Below are 18,123 nucleotides of genomic sequence, written 5' to 3'. Positions count from 1 at the left end.
TTATTTGTGGCACCCTTAATCACAAGCAGTCTCAAAGAGCTACACAGACCACAGATTATTGCCAACCACAGACTATTGTTACACCATCCCCTGATCTAAAACCTACATGAGGGCAAGGAAAAACTCAAAAACCTCAACAGACTAAAACGACCGGATCTTGACCAGTGGAGCAATTCAGTCTGGAGTCAGCGTTATGCAAACGTCCCACCGTTATGCTCGGCACCTCTTCTTAAAGATCGACTAGCTTCTTAAATTTCACACTTGATAAGCGCACTGGCGCTTTATTTTCGAGTAAGTTTACAGTTTTAAATAGTTTGGCGAGTCGCGCAAAAAGACATTCATGAATACGTTATCTACTCGGGAGTTACTATTTTCGTAAAGGTCTGCGGTTTGAGTCCTTTAATTCGTCGTCCTCGTGACTCCGCCTCCTGCAGAGCTCGCTGTCCAATGGGGACAAAGGCCGGCCCGCGGACTACCTCAGCAACGGCAAGAAGAGGAAAGCCGACGAGAAGGAGTTCATGACCGACTATGTGAGTTGCGCTTCGCCCGGGTTCATTCGGGGACGCGAGATATATTTTTTGCAGCTGGGTCATTGTAATTTTCTAGTCAAATGTTTGCAATTGGTTGAATGAGTCTATTTAACCCCATTCTTAAAAATGAAACTGGTAATAACATAGTAACGAAATGTTATTATTTTAAAATTTAAATATATATGTCTGGCAGGGGTCTCTAAGGATAGCTGAGGTGCCCTAGCTCGCCAGTGCTGGGTCATTGTAATTTTCTAGTAAAATGTTTTCAATTGGTTGACTGAGTCTATTTAACCCCATTCCTAAAAATGAACCTGGTAATAACATAGTAATAACATAAGTTTATAATTTAGAAATTCAAATATATACATTCCAATTTATGGGCTTCATGTACAAAAACAATCTTTTGAAGTATTAATCATTTTTTTTAGCAATTAAGAGAGTAAAATGAGAATATATCTGCATATTAAACACAAGGAATACATGATGGTATTCATCATTTTATTGCTTTATTTGACATGACTTTATAGGAAATACAAAAAACTGAATTACAATTTAGGGTTTTCAAAAGCGAATCAGCAAAAAAATGTGCAGGGTTTTTAGCTAGCTACCTGGCTAACTTTTTAGCTTTGTATCTAGCTATCTAGATAGCTTTTTACATGTTTTGCATGCTATCTAGCTAATTTTGGCCTCCTTTCTAGCGAACCATCTAGTTTTTAGTTTTCTATCCGGCTATTTAGTTAGCTTTGTATTCATTTAGCCTAGATGGTAAGGCGCCCGCTTTGAGACTGGGAGGTCGGTGGTTCGCGCCCCGGTCGAGTCATTCCTAAGACTTAAAAAAAAAGTGGTCGGCGGCGCCCTCTGTTGGCTGCGGCTGCATCGGCTCGCTACAACGGGTCAGGTGCAAACGACATTTCGTTCTGTGTACATTGTTACACAGAATGACAATACAAGGAAATTATTATTATTATTATTATTATTATTATTTAGCTAGCTATCCACCTTTTAAGTTTTTTACCTTTTAACCTTTCTAGCTATCAAAGTACCTTTTTTATCTATCAAGCAAGCTATCTAGCTAGGTTTTTACATATTTTTTGCTTGCTATTTAGCTTGAACTTGACCTTTTTTGCTAGTTATCAAGCTAAATTTTGGCTTTCATTCTAGCTAGCTATCTGGCATTTTTTTAGCTATTTAGCTGGCTTTTTACTATTTTAGCTACCTATCTAGCTCCCTTTAAGTTTTTTACCCGTTTAGCCTTCTAGCCCACCATGAAGCTACCTTTTTAGCTATTAACTAAGCTATCTAGCTAGCTTTTTACATATTTTGTATGCTATTTCGCTAATTTCGGCCTCCTTTCTAGCGAGCTATCTAGTTTTTAGCGTTCTATTTAATTGGAATTTTACTCATTTAGCTAGCTATCTACCTTTAAGTTCTTTACCTCTTAACCTTTCTAGCTATCAAAGTACCTTTTTATCTATCAAGCAAGCTATCTAGCTCGCTTTTTACATTTTTTTGCTTGCTATATAGCTTGAACTTGAACTTTTTTTTCTAGTTGTCCGACTAAATTTTTGCTTTCGTTCTAGCTAGCTATCTAGCTTTTTTAAGCTTTCTATCTGGCTATTCAGTTGGCTTTTTACTCTTTTAGCTAGCTATCTAGCACCCTTTTAGCTTTTTACCCCTAAACCTTTCTAGCAGACGATATAAAAATGTATATAGGATTGTTGTCAATATCTGTATATAATCTTTCTATCAAGCTATGGCTTTATCTGTCTGTCTATACACATATATCTATCTCTATATACACATGTCTATCTATATGCATATGTCTTTCTATCTTATACATATGTCTAGCTATCTCTCTAGCTATATACATATGTCGATCTATCTCTCTATCTTTATACATAAGTCCATCTATCCCTCTCTGTCCATACACATATGTCTATCTATCTCTCTATCTATATACATGTCTATCTATCTCTCTATCATATACATATGTTGATCCATCTATCTATCTTTATACATATGTCTATCTCTCTATCTATACACATATATCTCTCTCTCTAGCTATATATGTCTATATATCACTCTATCTGTATACATATGTCTAGCTATCTCTCTAGCTATATACATATGTCTAGCTATCTCTCTAGCTATATACATATGTCTATCTCTCTATCTTTATCCATATGTCGATCTATCTCTCTATCTTTATACATAAGTCCATCTATCCCTCTCTGTCCATACACATATGTCTATCTATCTCTCTATCATACACATATGTCTATCTATCTCTCTATCATATACAAATGTCTATCTATCTCTCTATCATATACATATGTCGATCTATCTCTCTAGCTATATACATATGTCGATCTATCTCTCTAGCTATATACATATGTCTATCTATCTCTCTATCTATACACATATGTCTATCTCTCTATCTATACACATATGCCTATCTCTATCTATATACATATGTCTATCTATCTCTCTATCATATACATATGTCTACCTATCTCTCTAGCTATATACATACATCTATCTATCTCTTTATCTTTCTACTTATCTCTATCTGTCTCTCTATATATAAATATATATCTATCTCTATCTGTATACATATGTCTATCCATTTCTCTCTCTACATATATACACACATATATCTATCTATCTCTATCTATATCAATATGTCTTTCTATATACATATGTCTATCTCTAAATCGATCTACAGTATATTTCTCTGTATCTTTTTTATTTGTAATGTTACACAAATATTTTTGCTATTCAAAGTATGAAACGCTACTGCAATTCTCGTGGATTGAATTAGTAACGCCACCGGAGATTTGTTTTAAATCCGTAGAAAATAATACAAATGTTTTTCCTTTCCCAGGGAAGCGATGCAGACAAAAGTGACGATAATTTGGTGGTGGACGAGGTTTGTATATTTCTTAGTTTTAAATTTGGTCTTATTTGAAGGTTACAAATGTCGTTTATAGAAAGTCACTCTTAGCACACGGTTTGTAACCAGGGTTGGGTAGGGTTACTTTAACTGGATTACTTCCAATGACTTTTGGATGACTCCAATAGCAAATATGCTAAGAAAAGACAAGAGAAACTCAATATGAATAAAATGATGACTCACAACAGGTGGTAAGCTTTCTCTCCTGGCTTTGATCTCTTTGATCTCCGGCAAAACGAACATCAAATGCGACAGAAACAAAACGAAAATAAATCCAAACAGCTTTTTGCCGTTCCATGTATTCCGTTACTCCCCAAGCCTGCACAAAAGTTAGTCATTTTATTCACATTGAGTTTCTTTTGTCTTTTATTAGCATATTTGGTATTGGAGTAATCTAAAAGTAATTGAAGGTAATCAAGTTAAAGTAACCCTAACCAACCCTGTATGTAACTTGTAGCACTAACGAGTTGGAAAATTCAGGGAGAGAATGTAGTCAATCGAGTATAATGCTCCATTGGACATCGTTTGATCGTCTTAAGTATTCTTTTTTCTCATGACATCTTCGGGTGAACTCGTTTATCTGCCACACATCGGCCACCAGGGGGCACTCGTGTTCCAGCACAGTTGAATTCAACTTTATATTCTGTGTTCTTTGGATCAGTGGTTCTCAACTGCTCTGACTTCTTCCCACCATCTTACCCTATTTATAGGCTGCAACCCAAATCCAGGAAAAATGTCCGCTTCATAAACTTCCATCCGTCCATTATCTGCACCACTTATCCTCAGTAGGGTCGCGGGGGTGCTATTGCTATGGATACTGCTGTTATGTAGAAGCCCCCCTTCTTCCAATTCACGCGATGTTTTCTCATCCGGAGTAACCCCCGCCACCTAAATGTCCGGGATTTGTGCCGAAACAGGACCCGTCTTCGCCCCGCAGCGTTCAGTCGTATTCGTCCAGGGAAAACGGCCTGGACAAGATGGCGCCCTGCCGCAAAGACGTCCCCCCGCAGGCCAGCCCCACCTCGCTGGCGTCCTCCAGCAGCGCCGCATCGCCCTCTAGGGGCAAGGAGCCCTCGCAGGTAGTGCTCACGTATACCCGCTCGAATGATCGGATTGCTTGTGCAGACGCGCGGTTTCCCCTCATTTGGGATATTTTCATGCCCCAAAGCATTGTGGGAAGTGTAGTGCAGAGGCAAATGATGTACACAAACTCTGGGTTACTTGCCACGGGGCGGTCGGTCGACACTACCTCTCTCTCATTCTCTTTCATTCTCTCTCTTCTTCTTTCATTCTCTCTCATCTCTCTCCTTCGCTCCATTTTCTCTTGCTCTCTTTCACTCAATTTTCTCTCCTCCGCTCTATTGCTCACACACTATCTTCTTTCGTTCCCTCTATATTTCTTCTCTCACTTTTTCTTACCCCTGCTCTCTCCCTCTATTTTTTCTTTTCGCTCTCTTCATCTTCTCTCTTTGCGTTCTATCACTCTTTCAATTTATTTTCTTTTTTGCTCCATCGCTCGATCTTCTTTTTTTGCTCTCTGGCTCTCTCACTTGTTCTTCTCTTCCATCTTCTCTTCTTTTGCTCTACTTTCTCTTCTTTCGCTCTTGCTCTATTTTCTTTTCATTCACTCCATTGTTTTCTCACTCCATCTTTTCTTTTTGCACTCTATCGCTTTTTTTTCTTTTTCCTCTTGCTCCATCGCTCTATATTGTCTTCTTTTGCTCTCTGGCACTCTCACTTGTACTTCTCTTCCGTCTTCTCTTCTTTTCCTCTACTTTCTCTTCTCTTGCTCTATCGCTCTGTTGCTTTTTTTCTCTTGCTCCATCATCTCTTATTTTGCTCTATTCTCTTCTGTCTTCTCTACATTTGCTCTCTTTCACTCAATCTTTTCTCCTGCGCTCTAGCTTTTCTTAGCTTAGCTCTATATTTTCTTTTCTCGCTCTTTCTTTTCCTTGCTCCCTCTCTCAATCGCTCTAGCTTTTTATCTCGTTCTATCACGCTCCATATTTTCTTTTCTCTCTCTTTCTTCTCTTTGCTCCCTCCCTTAATTGTTTTCTTTCCATGCACTCCATTGCTCTCTCCCTCTATCTCTTCTTCTCTCGCTCGCTCTCTCCATCTTCTCTACTTGCGTTCTATCGCTCTTTCGCTTTATTTTCTCTTTGGCTCCAACCCTCTATCTTCTCTTCTTTTGATCTATTGCTCTCTCGCTCTCACTCTTTTTTCTCTTCTGTCATGTTTTCTCTTGCTCTACCTTCTCTTCTCTCGCTCTTTTGCTCTATTTTCTTTGCACACACTCCAATGTTTTCTCACAGTATCTTCTTTCTTTGCGTTGTATTGCTCTGTTGCTCTATTTTCCCTTGCTCCATCTTCTCTTCTTTTGCTCTGTTGTTCTCACGCTCCCTCCGTCACTCTATCTTCTCTTCTTTCCCTCTACTTTCTCTTCTTTCGCTCTATCGCTTTTTTTTCTCTTGCTCCATCGCTCCATCATCTCTTGTTTTGCTCTATTGCTCTGTCACTCAATCTCTTCTGTCTTCTCTTCTTTTTGCTCTCTTTCACTCTACCTTCTCTTCTTTCGCTTTTCTTTTGCTCTCTTGCTCTATTTTCTTTTCATACTCTCCAATGTTTTCTCACTCCATCTTCTCTCTTTGCGCTCTATTGCTCTATTTTCCTTTGCACCTATGCTCTATCTCCTCTTCTTTTGCTCTGTTGTTCTCACGCTCCCTCAGTTACGCTATCTTCTCTTATTTATCTCTTAATCTACTGTAAGCTACAGTTGTATTCATCCATATATAGTGTAAGTCTGTTTTTTTCTTACCACATCCAAGCACACAAGATACAGCAGATGCATTCAGAGTTGCTACAATTCTGATGTTTTTTTCCACGCAGAGGGAGAAATCAAGCACCCCTGGCATGAAGCCAGGCACCCCCATGTCTCAAGAGTCCAACACCCCCGGACCGAGTGTACCCCCACAATTCAGACCCATCCCCGGCAAGCCCGGCGTCGACCCGCTCGGTGAGGAAACCCACACATGAATATGCACATATTTCTTATATATACTCAATATATATTTTTTTAAATGTTTTTATCCTTTTAGCACCCGGTTACCTTTTTATTTTGTTGCACTAAATTGTGTTTTAATTGGATCATAAAAATAAAGGTCGTGTATTCACATCGGCCACCAGGGGGCACTCGTGTTCCAGCACAGTCGAATCCAATGACCGCAATTCTCTTCCCCGCAGCTCTCGGTCTGAGGAACCCCTTGGTGGTGCAAGGGGCCTACCCCCCGGGTGCTTTCGGTCTGCCCCCTCCAGGCGTCAACGGGGACCTACCGGGGGCTGCGGCCTACGGTGCCGGCCTCCATTTGGTGTCCCCGCAGATGAATGGAGCGGCGGCGGCGGCCGCTGCTGCTGCGGCGGCGGCGGCGGCGGGATACGGGCGCTCCCCGGTGGTGAGTTCAAGTCCGGCATGGAAAGTCCGTCAAACAGTAGTTACTGCACTGCAACAGCAAAAATGTACCTCATTGGCAGAAAACATTGCTCATTTTCAAAACCAAGCGATCTTTCTTCCTAAATTCAATAAGTAATTATGTAAAACAGCGCAGTAGCCTGAAAAGTGTTTCATTGTGATTTTCTAGGAAATGTATATTTCTAACCGTTAGAAGAAATCATTGACCTTATCAGTGTCTTTAAATACAGAAAAAGTAGTTTTTAAATGAGCTTATAGTTTATGTATTTCATCTTTCAGTTATTAATAGAATATAATGATTTGGGGGGATGACTGAGCCTATTTGAATGCATCTAATAATTCTAACCTGGTAATAACAGTAATAATAATAATATAGTATCTTACAAATGCATATCAAACTGGTAGTTATTTTTTACTCATCAGTAATCCACAGACAGACTGAGGAGATCATTTCTTCCTCATGCCATGAGGCTCTTTAACTCCACCCGGCGGAGTAAAAGCCCACATTGAACCTCACCCCCACATTTGCATATTTTGCTCTATTTTATTACAGTGTGTATTTCATGTAGCACTATTTAAATACTCTATTTCAACATGTTATATTGGGTATTTTTGTATTCTATATCTTTTATCTTTTAATTCAAGGATACTGCTGGAAGTGTGAATTTCCCTACGGGGATGAATAAAGTATCTATCTAGACATCTATCTATCTAGACATCTATCCAGACATCTCTCTATCTAGACATCTCTCTATCTAGACATCTCTCTATCTAGACATCTCTCTATCTAGACATCTATATCTAGACATCTATATCTAGACATCTATCCAGACATCTCTCTATCTAGACATCTATCTAGACATCTATCTAGACATCTATCTATCCAGACATCTATCTATCCAGACATCTATCCATCTAGACATCTATCTAGACATCTCTCTATCTAGACATCTCTCTATCTAGACATCTCTCTATCTAGACATCTCTCTATCTAGACATCTCTCTATCTAGACATCTATATCTAGACATCTATCCAGACATCTCTCTATCTAGACATCTATCTAGACATCTATCTATCCAGACATCTATCCATCTATCCAGACATCTCTCTATCTAGACATCCCTCTATCTAGACATCCCTCTATCTAGACATCTCTCTATCTAGACATCCCTCTATCTAGACATCTCTCTATCCAGACATCTATCCAGACATCTATCTATCTAGACATCTATCTAGACATCCCTCTATCTAGACATCAGCTAGACATCCCTCTATCTAGACATTTATCTAGACATCTATCTATCTATCTAGACATCTATCTATCTAGACATCTCTCTATCTAGACATCTCTCTATCTAGACATCTCTCTATCTAGACATCTCTCTATCTAGACATCTCTATATCTAGACATCTATCTAGACATCTATCTATCTAGACATCTATCTATCTAGACATCTATCTATCTATCTAGACTATCTATCTCTATCTCTAAAAGGAGCTCCCACCTTCAAGAAGATTTTACATGAGTTTCCTTGTTTTAAGAATAATTTTTCACTCACATTAGACAAAAAAATACCTAAAATGAGATGAAAAAGGTTGGTTTATTTAAAATATTGTCTTTTCTAGAAGAGCAACACAAATAAATTCTACGTACAATAAAGCTTTTTTTGCCATTGGGGTTTTTGCAGTGTACCGCTAATAAGTCATATACATATAGATGTGTGTGTGTGTTGTGCAAGAATGACTATTTGATGAGAATTTGACACTTGCTGTATTTTTGAATCCAATAGCTTTTGTCAAAATTTGTGTTTGGTGAGGATAATTTTAGGAAATACAGAGATCCCTCGGTTTTCGCGGTTAATGAGGACCAGAACTGTCGTAAATAATGATACACAAAACATAATTGCAGTTGAAAGGATGGTTTTATTGTCATGATACGAATGTCAAACTAAATTCAGTGTAAGAAAGCAATTTAGAGAGCAGCTGGCGAGCTGTGTGCTACCATCAAGTGTCCTTAAATGGATCCTGTGATGATTAAAGTAAAATTGTCCCGACTGTAGCAGTTTCCCACGAGTTGCAGCTCCAAGTCATCAGTTTCATGGCCAATGGACCTGGAACTGGCAAGATACAGGGTCAACACTGCTGGCTTCGGAGTGTTGTTAGCCTAGCAGTTAGCAGTAGGACGGATCAGCAGTTCCATTATTGCTTTCTCGCAGACGCCGCCCGAGGTGCTTCTGGAACCCGATAATAATCCACGAAGCACCTGCTGGTGATCACAATTCGCCTGCGCTCTTCTGTCTTACCTCAGTGTCTGATTTAATTAATTCATTTTCAATGTAACAAGCTGCTAAAAGCTAGCGGTTGCTATGCTTCCGAGATTGTTTACGGAGGCAGCGCCCGCCTGCTGTTTGACTGACAGTCCTATCAGCCTATCGCGGCTGCGGACACAGTTAGTCAGCCTATCACACTTGCGCACATAGACGTTATACCAGGATATCACAGTTGCGGACACACAGTTTGTTAGCCTATCACAGTCGTGGACATAGACAGCCAAAGCAACCTATCACAGTTGTATACACAGTTTGTTACATTAGCCAATCACGGCCACAAACAGCCACACTAGCCTATCATAGTCGGGGACATAGACAGTCCCACCCACCCAAACAGAGCCCCCTCCCTAAATTGCCTCTGTTGTTTAACGACGCACAATACAATGAAATCAATGATCTAGAGATAAGTCACGTTTTTCAAGTCATGTTTATTTGTGATGCCCTTGATCTCAAAGGGCTGCACAGACCACAGATTATTGCAAACTACGGACTATTATGACACCATCCCCTGATCTAAAACCTACATGAGGGCAAGGGAAAACTCAAAAACACGTCAAGTCAAGTCCTGTTTATTTGTGACACCCTTAATCACAAAGAGTCTCAAAGGGCTGCACGGACCACAGATTATTGCAAATCACAGACTATTATGACACCATCCCCTGATCTAAAACCTACATGAGGGCAAGGAAAAACTCAAAAACCTCAAGTCATATTCATTTGTGACACCCTTAATCACAAAGAGTCTCAAAGGGCTGCACAGACCAGATTATTGCAAACCACAGACTAATTATGACACCATTCCCTAATCTAAAACCTACATGAGGGCAAATAAGACACATATTATCAACATAAACTATAGGTTATTCATATGATATAGAATAGAAGTGTGTTTTAAGCTTGGATTTAAACATTTAGGGGGCCAAGTACTGAACCCTGCGGAACACCACAGGTAACATTAAAGAGCTCAGATGTCATTTCACCATATTTAACACAGTGCGTCCTATCTGAGAGGTAGGATCTGAACCATAAGAGAACGGTTCCTGAGAGACCAATCCAACTGTTCTAGTAAGATATTATGGTCAGGGTTGGGTAGGGTTACTTTAACTGGATTACTTTCAATTACTTTTGGATGACTCCAATACCAAATATGCTACTAAAAGACAAAAGAAACTAAATAGGAATAAAATGATGACTCACAACACGTGGTAAGCTTTCTCTCCTGGCTTTGATCTCTTTGATCTCCGGCAAAACGAACATCAAATGCCACAGAAACAAAATGAAAAGAAATCTAAACAGCTTTTTGCCCTTCCATGTATTCCGTTACTCCCAAAGCCTGCACAAAATGGAGTCATTTTATTCATATTTAGTTTCTTTTGTCTTTTATTAGCATATTTGGTTTGGAGTAATCCAAAAGTAATTGAAAGTAATTCAGTTAAAGTAACCCTACCCAACCCTGATTATGCTCCACAGTGTCAAAGGCAGTACTAAAAACCAGCAGCAGCAAGAGTGATGAAGCGCCGGAGTCCTTTGCCAGTAGTAGATCATTGGTTACCTTAATCAGTGCTGTCTCAGTAGAGCGCTTAGCCCTGAATCCCGATTGCATAGATTCAAAAAGATTGTTCTCGGATATAAAATCGATTCTTTTCAAAATCCACTACGAAGTGAAGAAGTGAAGCGTGAAATGGCGAGGGGTCTCTGTACATCCCAAAACTAATTTGACTGATCAAACGGAGATGTGATTGTCTTTACCCAGCCCTACCACCAGATAGCAGCAAACCACTGCTACTATCAAGTAAAGCAACTCCACCCGCCTCAAAATCCAGAAATAGCCCCAAAATGGCCAAACGCTATCAAAGTAGCCCCCCTTGTTTAAAATCCCTTTGGCGCCTCCCACAGGTGGGTTATGAATCTCCGCACCCCCACATGAGAGTGCCCGGTTTGCCCGCTAGCTTGCAGTCGGCCGCTTCCGGAAAACCGTAAGTCGCGATTCCCCCGGTCGGCCAATTTCGAAACCTTCCGAGACGAAATCCACTTTCGCTCCGAACCAGGGCGTACTCCTTCCACGTGAGCGCGGACGGCCAGATGCAGCCGGTGCCTTTCCCTCCGGACGCCCTGGTGGGCCCGGGCATCCCGCGCCACGCCCGGCAAATCCACAGCCTGAGCCACGGCGAGGTAGTTTGCGCGGTCACCATCAGCGCCTCCACGCGACACGTCTACACCGGCGGGAAAGGATGCGTCAAAGTCTGGGACGTGGCGCAGACCGGAGTCAAAAGCCCCATGGCCCAGCTCGACTGTCTGGCAAGTACCCGTTTCTTGCTAGGTTTCTCAAACCGCGGCCGGCGGGCCACGTGCGGCCCGGCAAACGAAAATGGTCAAAATATAATGACGATAGACAATAAAGTACTACTAACGGAAAAAAGGTTCTTGGGGCGTCCGCGTTATCCTTCTGTGTGTCTCACTAAAATACTAATGCGTAAATACTGCAAAAATACTACAAGATTGCTACAAAAAAAAAATCAAATTTAGTGCTTAAAACATATTTTTTTCTTTTCATGTAAGAAGAAAAAAATGCAATGGAAATATGACAAAAATACTACTAAAGTATACTATTGAAGAAATAATATGACAGAAATACTACATATTTATCACGATATAAATACTGCAAAAATACTACAAGATAGCTACAAAACAAAATATCAAATTTAGTGCTTAAAACATATTATTTTCTCTTCATGCAACAAGAAAGAAATACAATGGAAATATGACAAAAATACTTCTCAAGTAATGCTAATATACTCCTGAAGAAATAATATGACAGAAATACTACATCTTTACCACTATAGAAATACTTCAAAAATACTACATTTGCTGTCCATAAATATTGTGACAGAAATATGATCAAAATATGACTACAGTAATTCTGCCCCCTCTGAAAGTGTTTTTCTACCATGTGGGCAATGCTATCGCTAATTAGTACCATAGTTGTATTTATTATTCTTTAGCCTGACTAAAATACTACCACTAAATACTGCAAAAATACTACAAGATTGCTACCAAACAAAATATCAAATTTAGTGCTTAAAACATATTATTTTCCTATCATGTAAGAAGAAAAAAATACAATGGAAATATAAATAAAATACTAATATGCTACTGATGAAATAATATGACAGAAATACTACATATTTACCACGATATAAATACTTCAAAAATACTACATTTACCGTCACACTTCTCCATAAATATTGTGACAGAAATATGATCAAAATATGACTACGGTAATTCTGCCCCCTCTGAGTGTTTTTCGACCCTGTGGGCAATGCTATCGCTAATTAGTAGCATAGTAGTATTTATCATTCTTTAGCCTGACTAAAATACTACCACTAAATACTGCAAAAATACTACAAGATTGCTACAAAACAAAATATCAAATTTAGTGCTTAAAACATGTTATTTTCCTATCATGTAAGAAGAAAAAAATACAACGGAAATATGACAAAAATACGACTAAAGTATACTACTGAAGAAATAATATGACAGAAATACTAGATATTTACCACGATATAAATACTACATTTACTGTCACACTTCTCCGTAATTATTGTGACAGAAATATGACTAGGGTAATACTGCCCCCTCTGAGTGTTTTTCCGACCAATGCTATCGCTAATTAGTAGCATAGTAGTATTTAGCGTTCCTTAGTAAAGGTATAAATTGCCGATACGCGTTTGGGTCCGGAACAGAACCGGGACAACTACATCCGTTCGTGCAAGCTGCTGTCGGACGGCCGGACGCTGATCGTGGGCGGCGAAGCCAGCACGCTGTCCATCTGGGACTTGGCCACGCCCACCCCCCGAATTAAGGCGGAGCTAACTTCCTCCGCCCCCGCCTGCTACGCCCTGGCCATCTCGCCCGACAACAAGGTCTGCTTCTCCTGCTGCAGCGACGGCAACATCGTGGTCTGGGACCTGCACAACCAGACCCTCGTCAGGTAAAAGGGCCCCCGGGGCTCCCGGCATGAAAGGGAGGGGGGTGTCAAACGGGGGGGGGTTCGCCGGCCGGATCGAGCCCACCGAAGGTTTTCACCTGCAGTTTTGATAATATCCACTTGATGTCACCCAAGCCAGGAAAAGCATCTCTCCTTCTCTCATTCGTTTTCTCTTTCTCCCTTTCTCTATGTATTTCTCTTTGTAACATTCTTTTTTCTTTCTTTTTCTTTCTTACCCTCTCTCCCTCCTTTTTTATATCACTTTCTCTCCATCTTTCTCTCTTTCCCATGCTGATTTTTTCTCTCTCTTTTTCTATTGTCTCATTCTTTTGTTTTTTTCTGTCTCACTTTATTTCTCTCCTCCTCTCTTTCTTTCTCTTTTTACTCCCTTTCTCTCTCTCTTGGGCTTTTGTTCTTTTGACCTTCTCTTTCTCTCTCTTCCTCTGAAACCTACTCGCGAGATTTTTTTTTTCTTATCGCCCGACTCCCGTATATATAACGAGTTTAATAACAGCGAGCGACCCCGGGGCCCCCCCTCTCTAGGCAGTTCCAGGGCCACACGGACGGGGCCAGCTGCATCGACATCTCCAACGACGGCACCAAATTGTGGACGGGCGGCCTGGACAACACGGTCCGATGCTGGGACCTGAGGGAAGGCCGGCAGCTGCAGCAGCACGACTTCACCTCGCAGGTGATTGGACGGCCCGTGGCCGGGCGGGAAATCGAGAGTTGGAGTTTTCACCCGCCCGCTTCCTCTTTCTAGATCTTCTCTTTGGGCTACTGCCCGACGGGCGAGTGGCTGGCGGTGGGCATGGAGAGCAGCAACGTGGAAGTTCTTCACGTCTCCAAACCCGACAAGTACCAACTGCATCTGCACGAAAGCTGCGTCCTCTCCCTCAAGTTTGCCTATTGCGGTGAGATCCGAAAACCCCGCTCCGAGTCCCAACCGGCCTTTGAGACGCCGACCGTCATTTCAAACCCTATCCTTAAAGTCCGACTTGAGTTTAAAAACCTACTTTTAAGTATAAACTGACCTTGAAAAATAAAAGCATTTTTTTTTAAAACCACAATCAGAAACCCTAACCCTACTTTATTCTCCAAATCCAAGCTATAAGACCAGCTTTAAAACCCAATTTGAAACCTTAAACCTAGTTTGATGTTCAACTTCAGTTTGAAACCCAACTAACTTGAGACAGGCTTCAAAATAAAAGCTCTCCCAGCCCTTTAAGGAACCCCAATTAGACGCCCCAACCACACAGTCCTGCTTTGCAATCCTAATTTGAAACATGAATGCTAATTTGAAACCTTATGCTAAAAGCCAAACTTGAGTTTAAAACCCTACTTCTAATTGTAAAATGACTTGAAATAAAAGCAGTTGAAGGCCTTCATAAAACCACATCAGAAACCCTAACCCTAGTTTATTCTCCAAATCCAAGCTATAAGACCAGCTTTGAAACCCAATTTGAAACCTTAAACCTAGTTTGATGTTCAACTTCAGTTTGAAACCCAACTAACTTGAGACAGGCTTCAAAATAAAAGCTCTCCCAGCCCTTTAAGGAACCCCAATTAGACGCCCCAACCCTACAGTCCTGCTTTGCAATCCTAATTTGAAACATTAATGCTAATTTGAAACCCTTCCCCAAAAGCCAAACTTGAGTTTAAAACCCTACTTTTAATTATAAACTGACTTGAAATAAAAGCAGTTGAAGGCCTTTATAAAACCACATCAGAAACCCTAACCTAGTTTATACACCAAATCACCTCTAGCACATTTTTTAAACCACAAATACACCCCAGCCTAGTTTTTAATCCAAATTCAAAATGAGAGTCATGCTTTGAAACCTGAATTTGAGTATGAAACCCAACTTGAAACCTTATTACCAAATGTCCAAGTTTAAAACCTGACTTCTCATTTGACACTGACACAATCCAAAATTTTAATCCAAATTCAAGATGAGAGTCCTGCTTTGAAACCCTAATTTGAGTATGAACCCTATTTTTAAACCTTAATGCTAATTTTAAACCTTATCCTCAAAGCCAAACTTGAGTTTAAAACCTTAATTCTAACTTTAAAATGACCTTTTGTTTAAGCCCCTTTTGAAACCACAATCAGAAACCAGCCCTGGTTTATAATCCAAATTCAAGAGGAGAGTCAAACACAAAATGAGTCCCAATTTTTCTGCTTTTCATACATACGGTACTTTTTTTTTGGTCATCCGTATTCAACTCCCAAAACGTATAAAAGCCTTACTCGTGTTTAAAAACAAATGTAACATATTGTGCAGTCATTATTGAAGCAGAATGGCAGAATTCATGTCAGTTTATAGCAGCCCATCGACACAAAAAGATTGTAGATCATAAATAGGAACAGCACAAAAAAAGCACAAAGTATGTGCTAGCAGCAAGATGGCGACTTTATTGTAGTCATCAAAGTCAGCAAAAAAAAAAAACCACATTCTTTTGATCAGCGCTGGATTCCTTCCTTTGAAGGTACTGGAAAAATTGGCCTTGAAAGTGCTTGAAGTAGGCCATAAAAAAAGTAAGAACCCTGAAATTTTACAATGTATTTGTTCAATGTCCTTCAAAGTCTGACTCATCACCTGATACACCCCTCGTCCTGCTTTCTTTCTCCATTCTTTAACATTTGTTTCTGGTACTGTGAATAAGAATAGTGTGTAAATGGACATAAAATCTTGTGCCTATTCTTATGTCATCAATATAACTGGTTATCTAGGGGTTAGGATTTGGTGCTCCCACTGCCGCTGCCCGGGTTCGAATCCCTTTGCAATCAATGGTTTGCGTTCAGTTTTCAACTGATTTTTGCGCAAATTTGGTAATATACTACCGTAAAACTTGTGTATAACGCGCACCCAAACTTTGACGTAACGAACTTCCTTCATTCTCTAACATTTGTCTCTCGTATTGTGAATAAGAATAGTGTGAAAATGGACATAAAATCTTGTGCCTATTCTTATGTCATCAATATAACTGGTTATCTCGGGGTTAGGATTTGGTGCTCCCACTGCCGCTGCCCGGGTTCGAATCTCGTTGCATTCAATGGTTTGCGGTCATAATTTTTAACTGATTTTTGCGCAAATTTGGTAATATACTACTGTTAAACTTGTGTATAATGCGCACCCAAACTTTGACGTAACAAACTTTCTCCATTCTCTAACATTCGTCTTTGGTACTGTGAATAAGAATAGTGTGGAAATTACATAAAATCTTGTGCCTATTCTTATGTCACCTATGTAACTGGTTATCTCGGAGTTAGTATTTGGTTCCCCCGCTGCAGCTGCCCGGGTTCAAATCCCCTTGCATTCAATGGTTTGCCGTCATAATTTTCAACTGATTTTTGCGCAAATTCGGTAATATACTACCGTAAAACTTGTGTATAACGTGGACCCAAACTATGACGTAACAAACTTCCTCCATTCTCTAACATTCCTCTCTGGTACTGTGAATAAGAATAGTGTGAAAATGACATAAAATGTGTGCCTATTCTTATGTTATCAATATAACTGGTTATCTCGGGGTTAGGATTTGGTGCTGCCGCTGCCCTTGGTTCGAATCTCTTTGCATTCAATGGTTTGCGGTCAGTTTTCAACTGATTTTCGCGCAAATTTGGTAATACATTACCGTAAAACTTGTGTATAAAGTGCACCCAAATTTTGACTTCTATTGAGCTAAAAAAAAATCTGTTATGCATGAAAAAGTACGGTAGATAAAATGAATCCCAATGTGATAAACATGTGAAAAGAGATGGAAGCGGATAATAGGGTATTTATTTGAAGCAGTTTCATTGCGATCTCCACAATAATAGACTCTTTGGCGCCCCCTGCAGGCAAATGGTTCGTGAGCACGGGCAAAGACAACTTGCTGAACGCGTGGCGGACGCCTTACGGCTCCAGCATATTCCAGGTAAGCCTCCTCGGACACGCCCCTCTTTTATTGTGAAATGTCCGCTCGCGTCACACTTCCTGGACACGCCCCTTCTTTTATTGTGAAACGCCTTCGCTTCCTGTCTGCCTCCAGTCCAAGGAGTCGTCGTCCGTGCTGAGCTGCGACATTTCGCCCGACGACCAATTCATCGTGACGGGATCGGGAGACAAAAAAGCCACCGTCTACGAAGTCATCTACTGAACTTTCCTGCCCGAAACCAGAGAGTCGACTACTTTTTTTTTCGGAGAAATGAACGAAGGAGACCCCGAAACGGGGGTTTTAGAGCGGAGAACTGGGCAAGTGCGGGATTCCTCCAAAGATTTCTTTTTCCTTTTAACAAAATAAAACCTCTGTAGTGGACTATTGCAACGTAACCATTTTTTTTTAGCTTCTTCCTTTTTTTTTTTTTTTAACATCGTGGACCGGAGACCGAACAGCGCCCCTTGTGGACAAATTGAGTCCAGTCGGGCCGAGTTCCAGCTGTGTAACCGATTGTGAAATGTTGCCTTTTTTTCTGGATTATTTTTTGGGAAAAGCTGACTCGGCGATTCTACCAGACGAGACGACCGGGCGACATTTGCTGCTTCATGTTTAAGGTGACTTGATGTTTGCCGGCTTCTAAATGGATGTAAATAAAGTTCTGGAAAGACCATGCGTCTGTTTATTTTGTGCGCTATGCAGGGTTCGGACGGGGGCTTGAAAACCTTAAAAAGGCTTGAGTTTTAATGTGTTTTTGAGGTCAGGGAAATGCTGGGATTTTGCGCCAAGTGCTTGAAAATGCTTGACATTGTTGCCATTGCCGTGTTTCCTGGCAGTCTGATTTTATAAACCACACAAAAAATGATGAAAAATTCGAGAACTGCGTGAAAATGACACTTGCTCTAGTGGCCTGTCATTACGGCATTGCAAGGTG

The 18,123-nt window shown here is 40.4% G+C and overlaps 1 protein-coding gene across 5 annotated transcripts in view; it reads left to right on the top strand.

Moving 5' to 3' along the window:
- The window catches only part of tle2a (TLE family member 2, transcriptional corepressor a), a 108,942-nt gene extending 91,082 nt beyond the window's left edge, over window positions 1-17,860 (top strand). For all 5 annotated transcript variants that reach the window (XM_088349330.1, XM_088349329.1, XM_088349328.1 and 2 more), the window contains 12 exons: window positions 435-530; window positions 3,415-3,459; window positions 4,401-4,562; window positions 6,370-6,496; window positions 6,724-6,932; window positions 11,177-11,256; window positions 11,329-11,578; window positions 13,024-13,271; window positions 13,812-13,959; window positions 14,032-14,182; window positions 17,113-17,189; window positions 17,304-17,860. In XM_088349330.1, the coding sequence (XP_088205456.1) occupies window positions 435-530; window positions 3,415-3,459; window positions 4,401-4,562; window positions 6,370-6,496; window positions 6,724-6,932; window positions 11,177-11,256; window positions 11,329-11,578; window positions 13,024-13,271; window positions 13,812-13,959; window positions 14,032-14,182; window positions 17,113-17,189; window positions 17,304-17,411 (1,701 nt within the window). In that variant the 3' untranslated portion in view covers window positions 17,412-17,860. The remainder of the gene's footprint in view (window positions 1-434; window positions 531-3,414; window positions 3,460-4,400; window positions 4,563-6,369; window positions 6,497-6,723; window positions 6,933-11,176; window positions 11,257-11,328; window positions 11,579-13,023; window positions 13,272-13,811; window positions 13,960-14,031; window positions 14,183-17,112; window positions 17,190-17,303) is intronic.
- The last annotated feature ends 263 nt before the right edge of the window (window positions 17,861-18,123 follow it).

This window comes from Urocampus carinirostris, chromosome 12, assembly GCF_059441175.1.
Source record: "Urocampus carinirostris isolate Australia breed hairy pipefish chromosome 12, RoL_Ucar_1.0, whole genome shotgun sequence".
Taxonomy (NCBI): domain Eukaryota; kingdom Metazoa; phylum Chordata; class Actinopteri; order Syngnathiformes; family Syngnathidae; genus Urocampus; species Urocampus carinirostris.
Note: the sequence above shows the minus strand (reverse complement) of the source record. Positions and strands in the feature narration are given on the sequence as shown.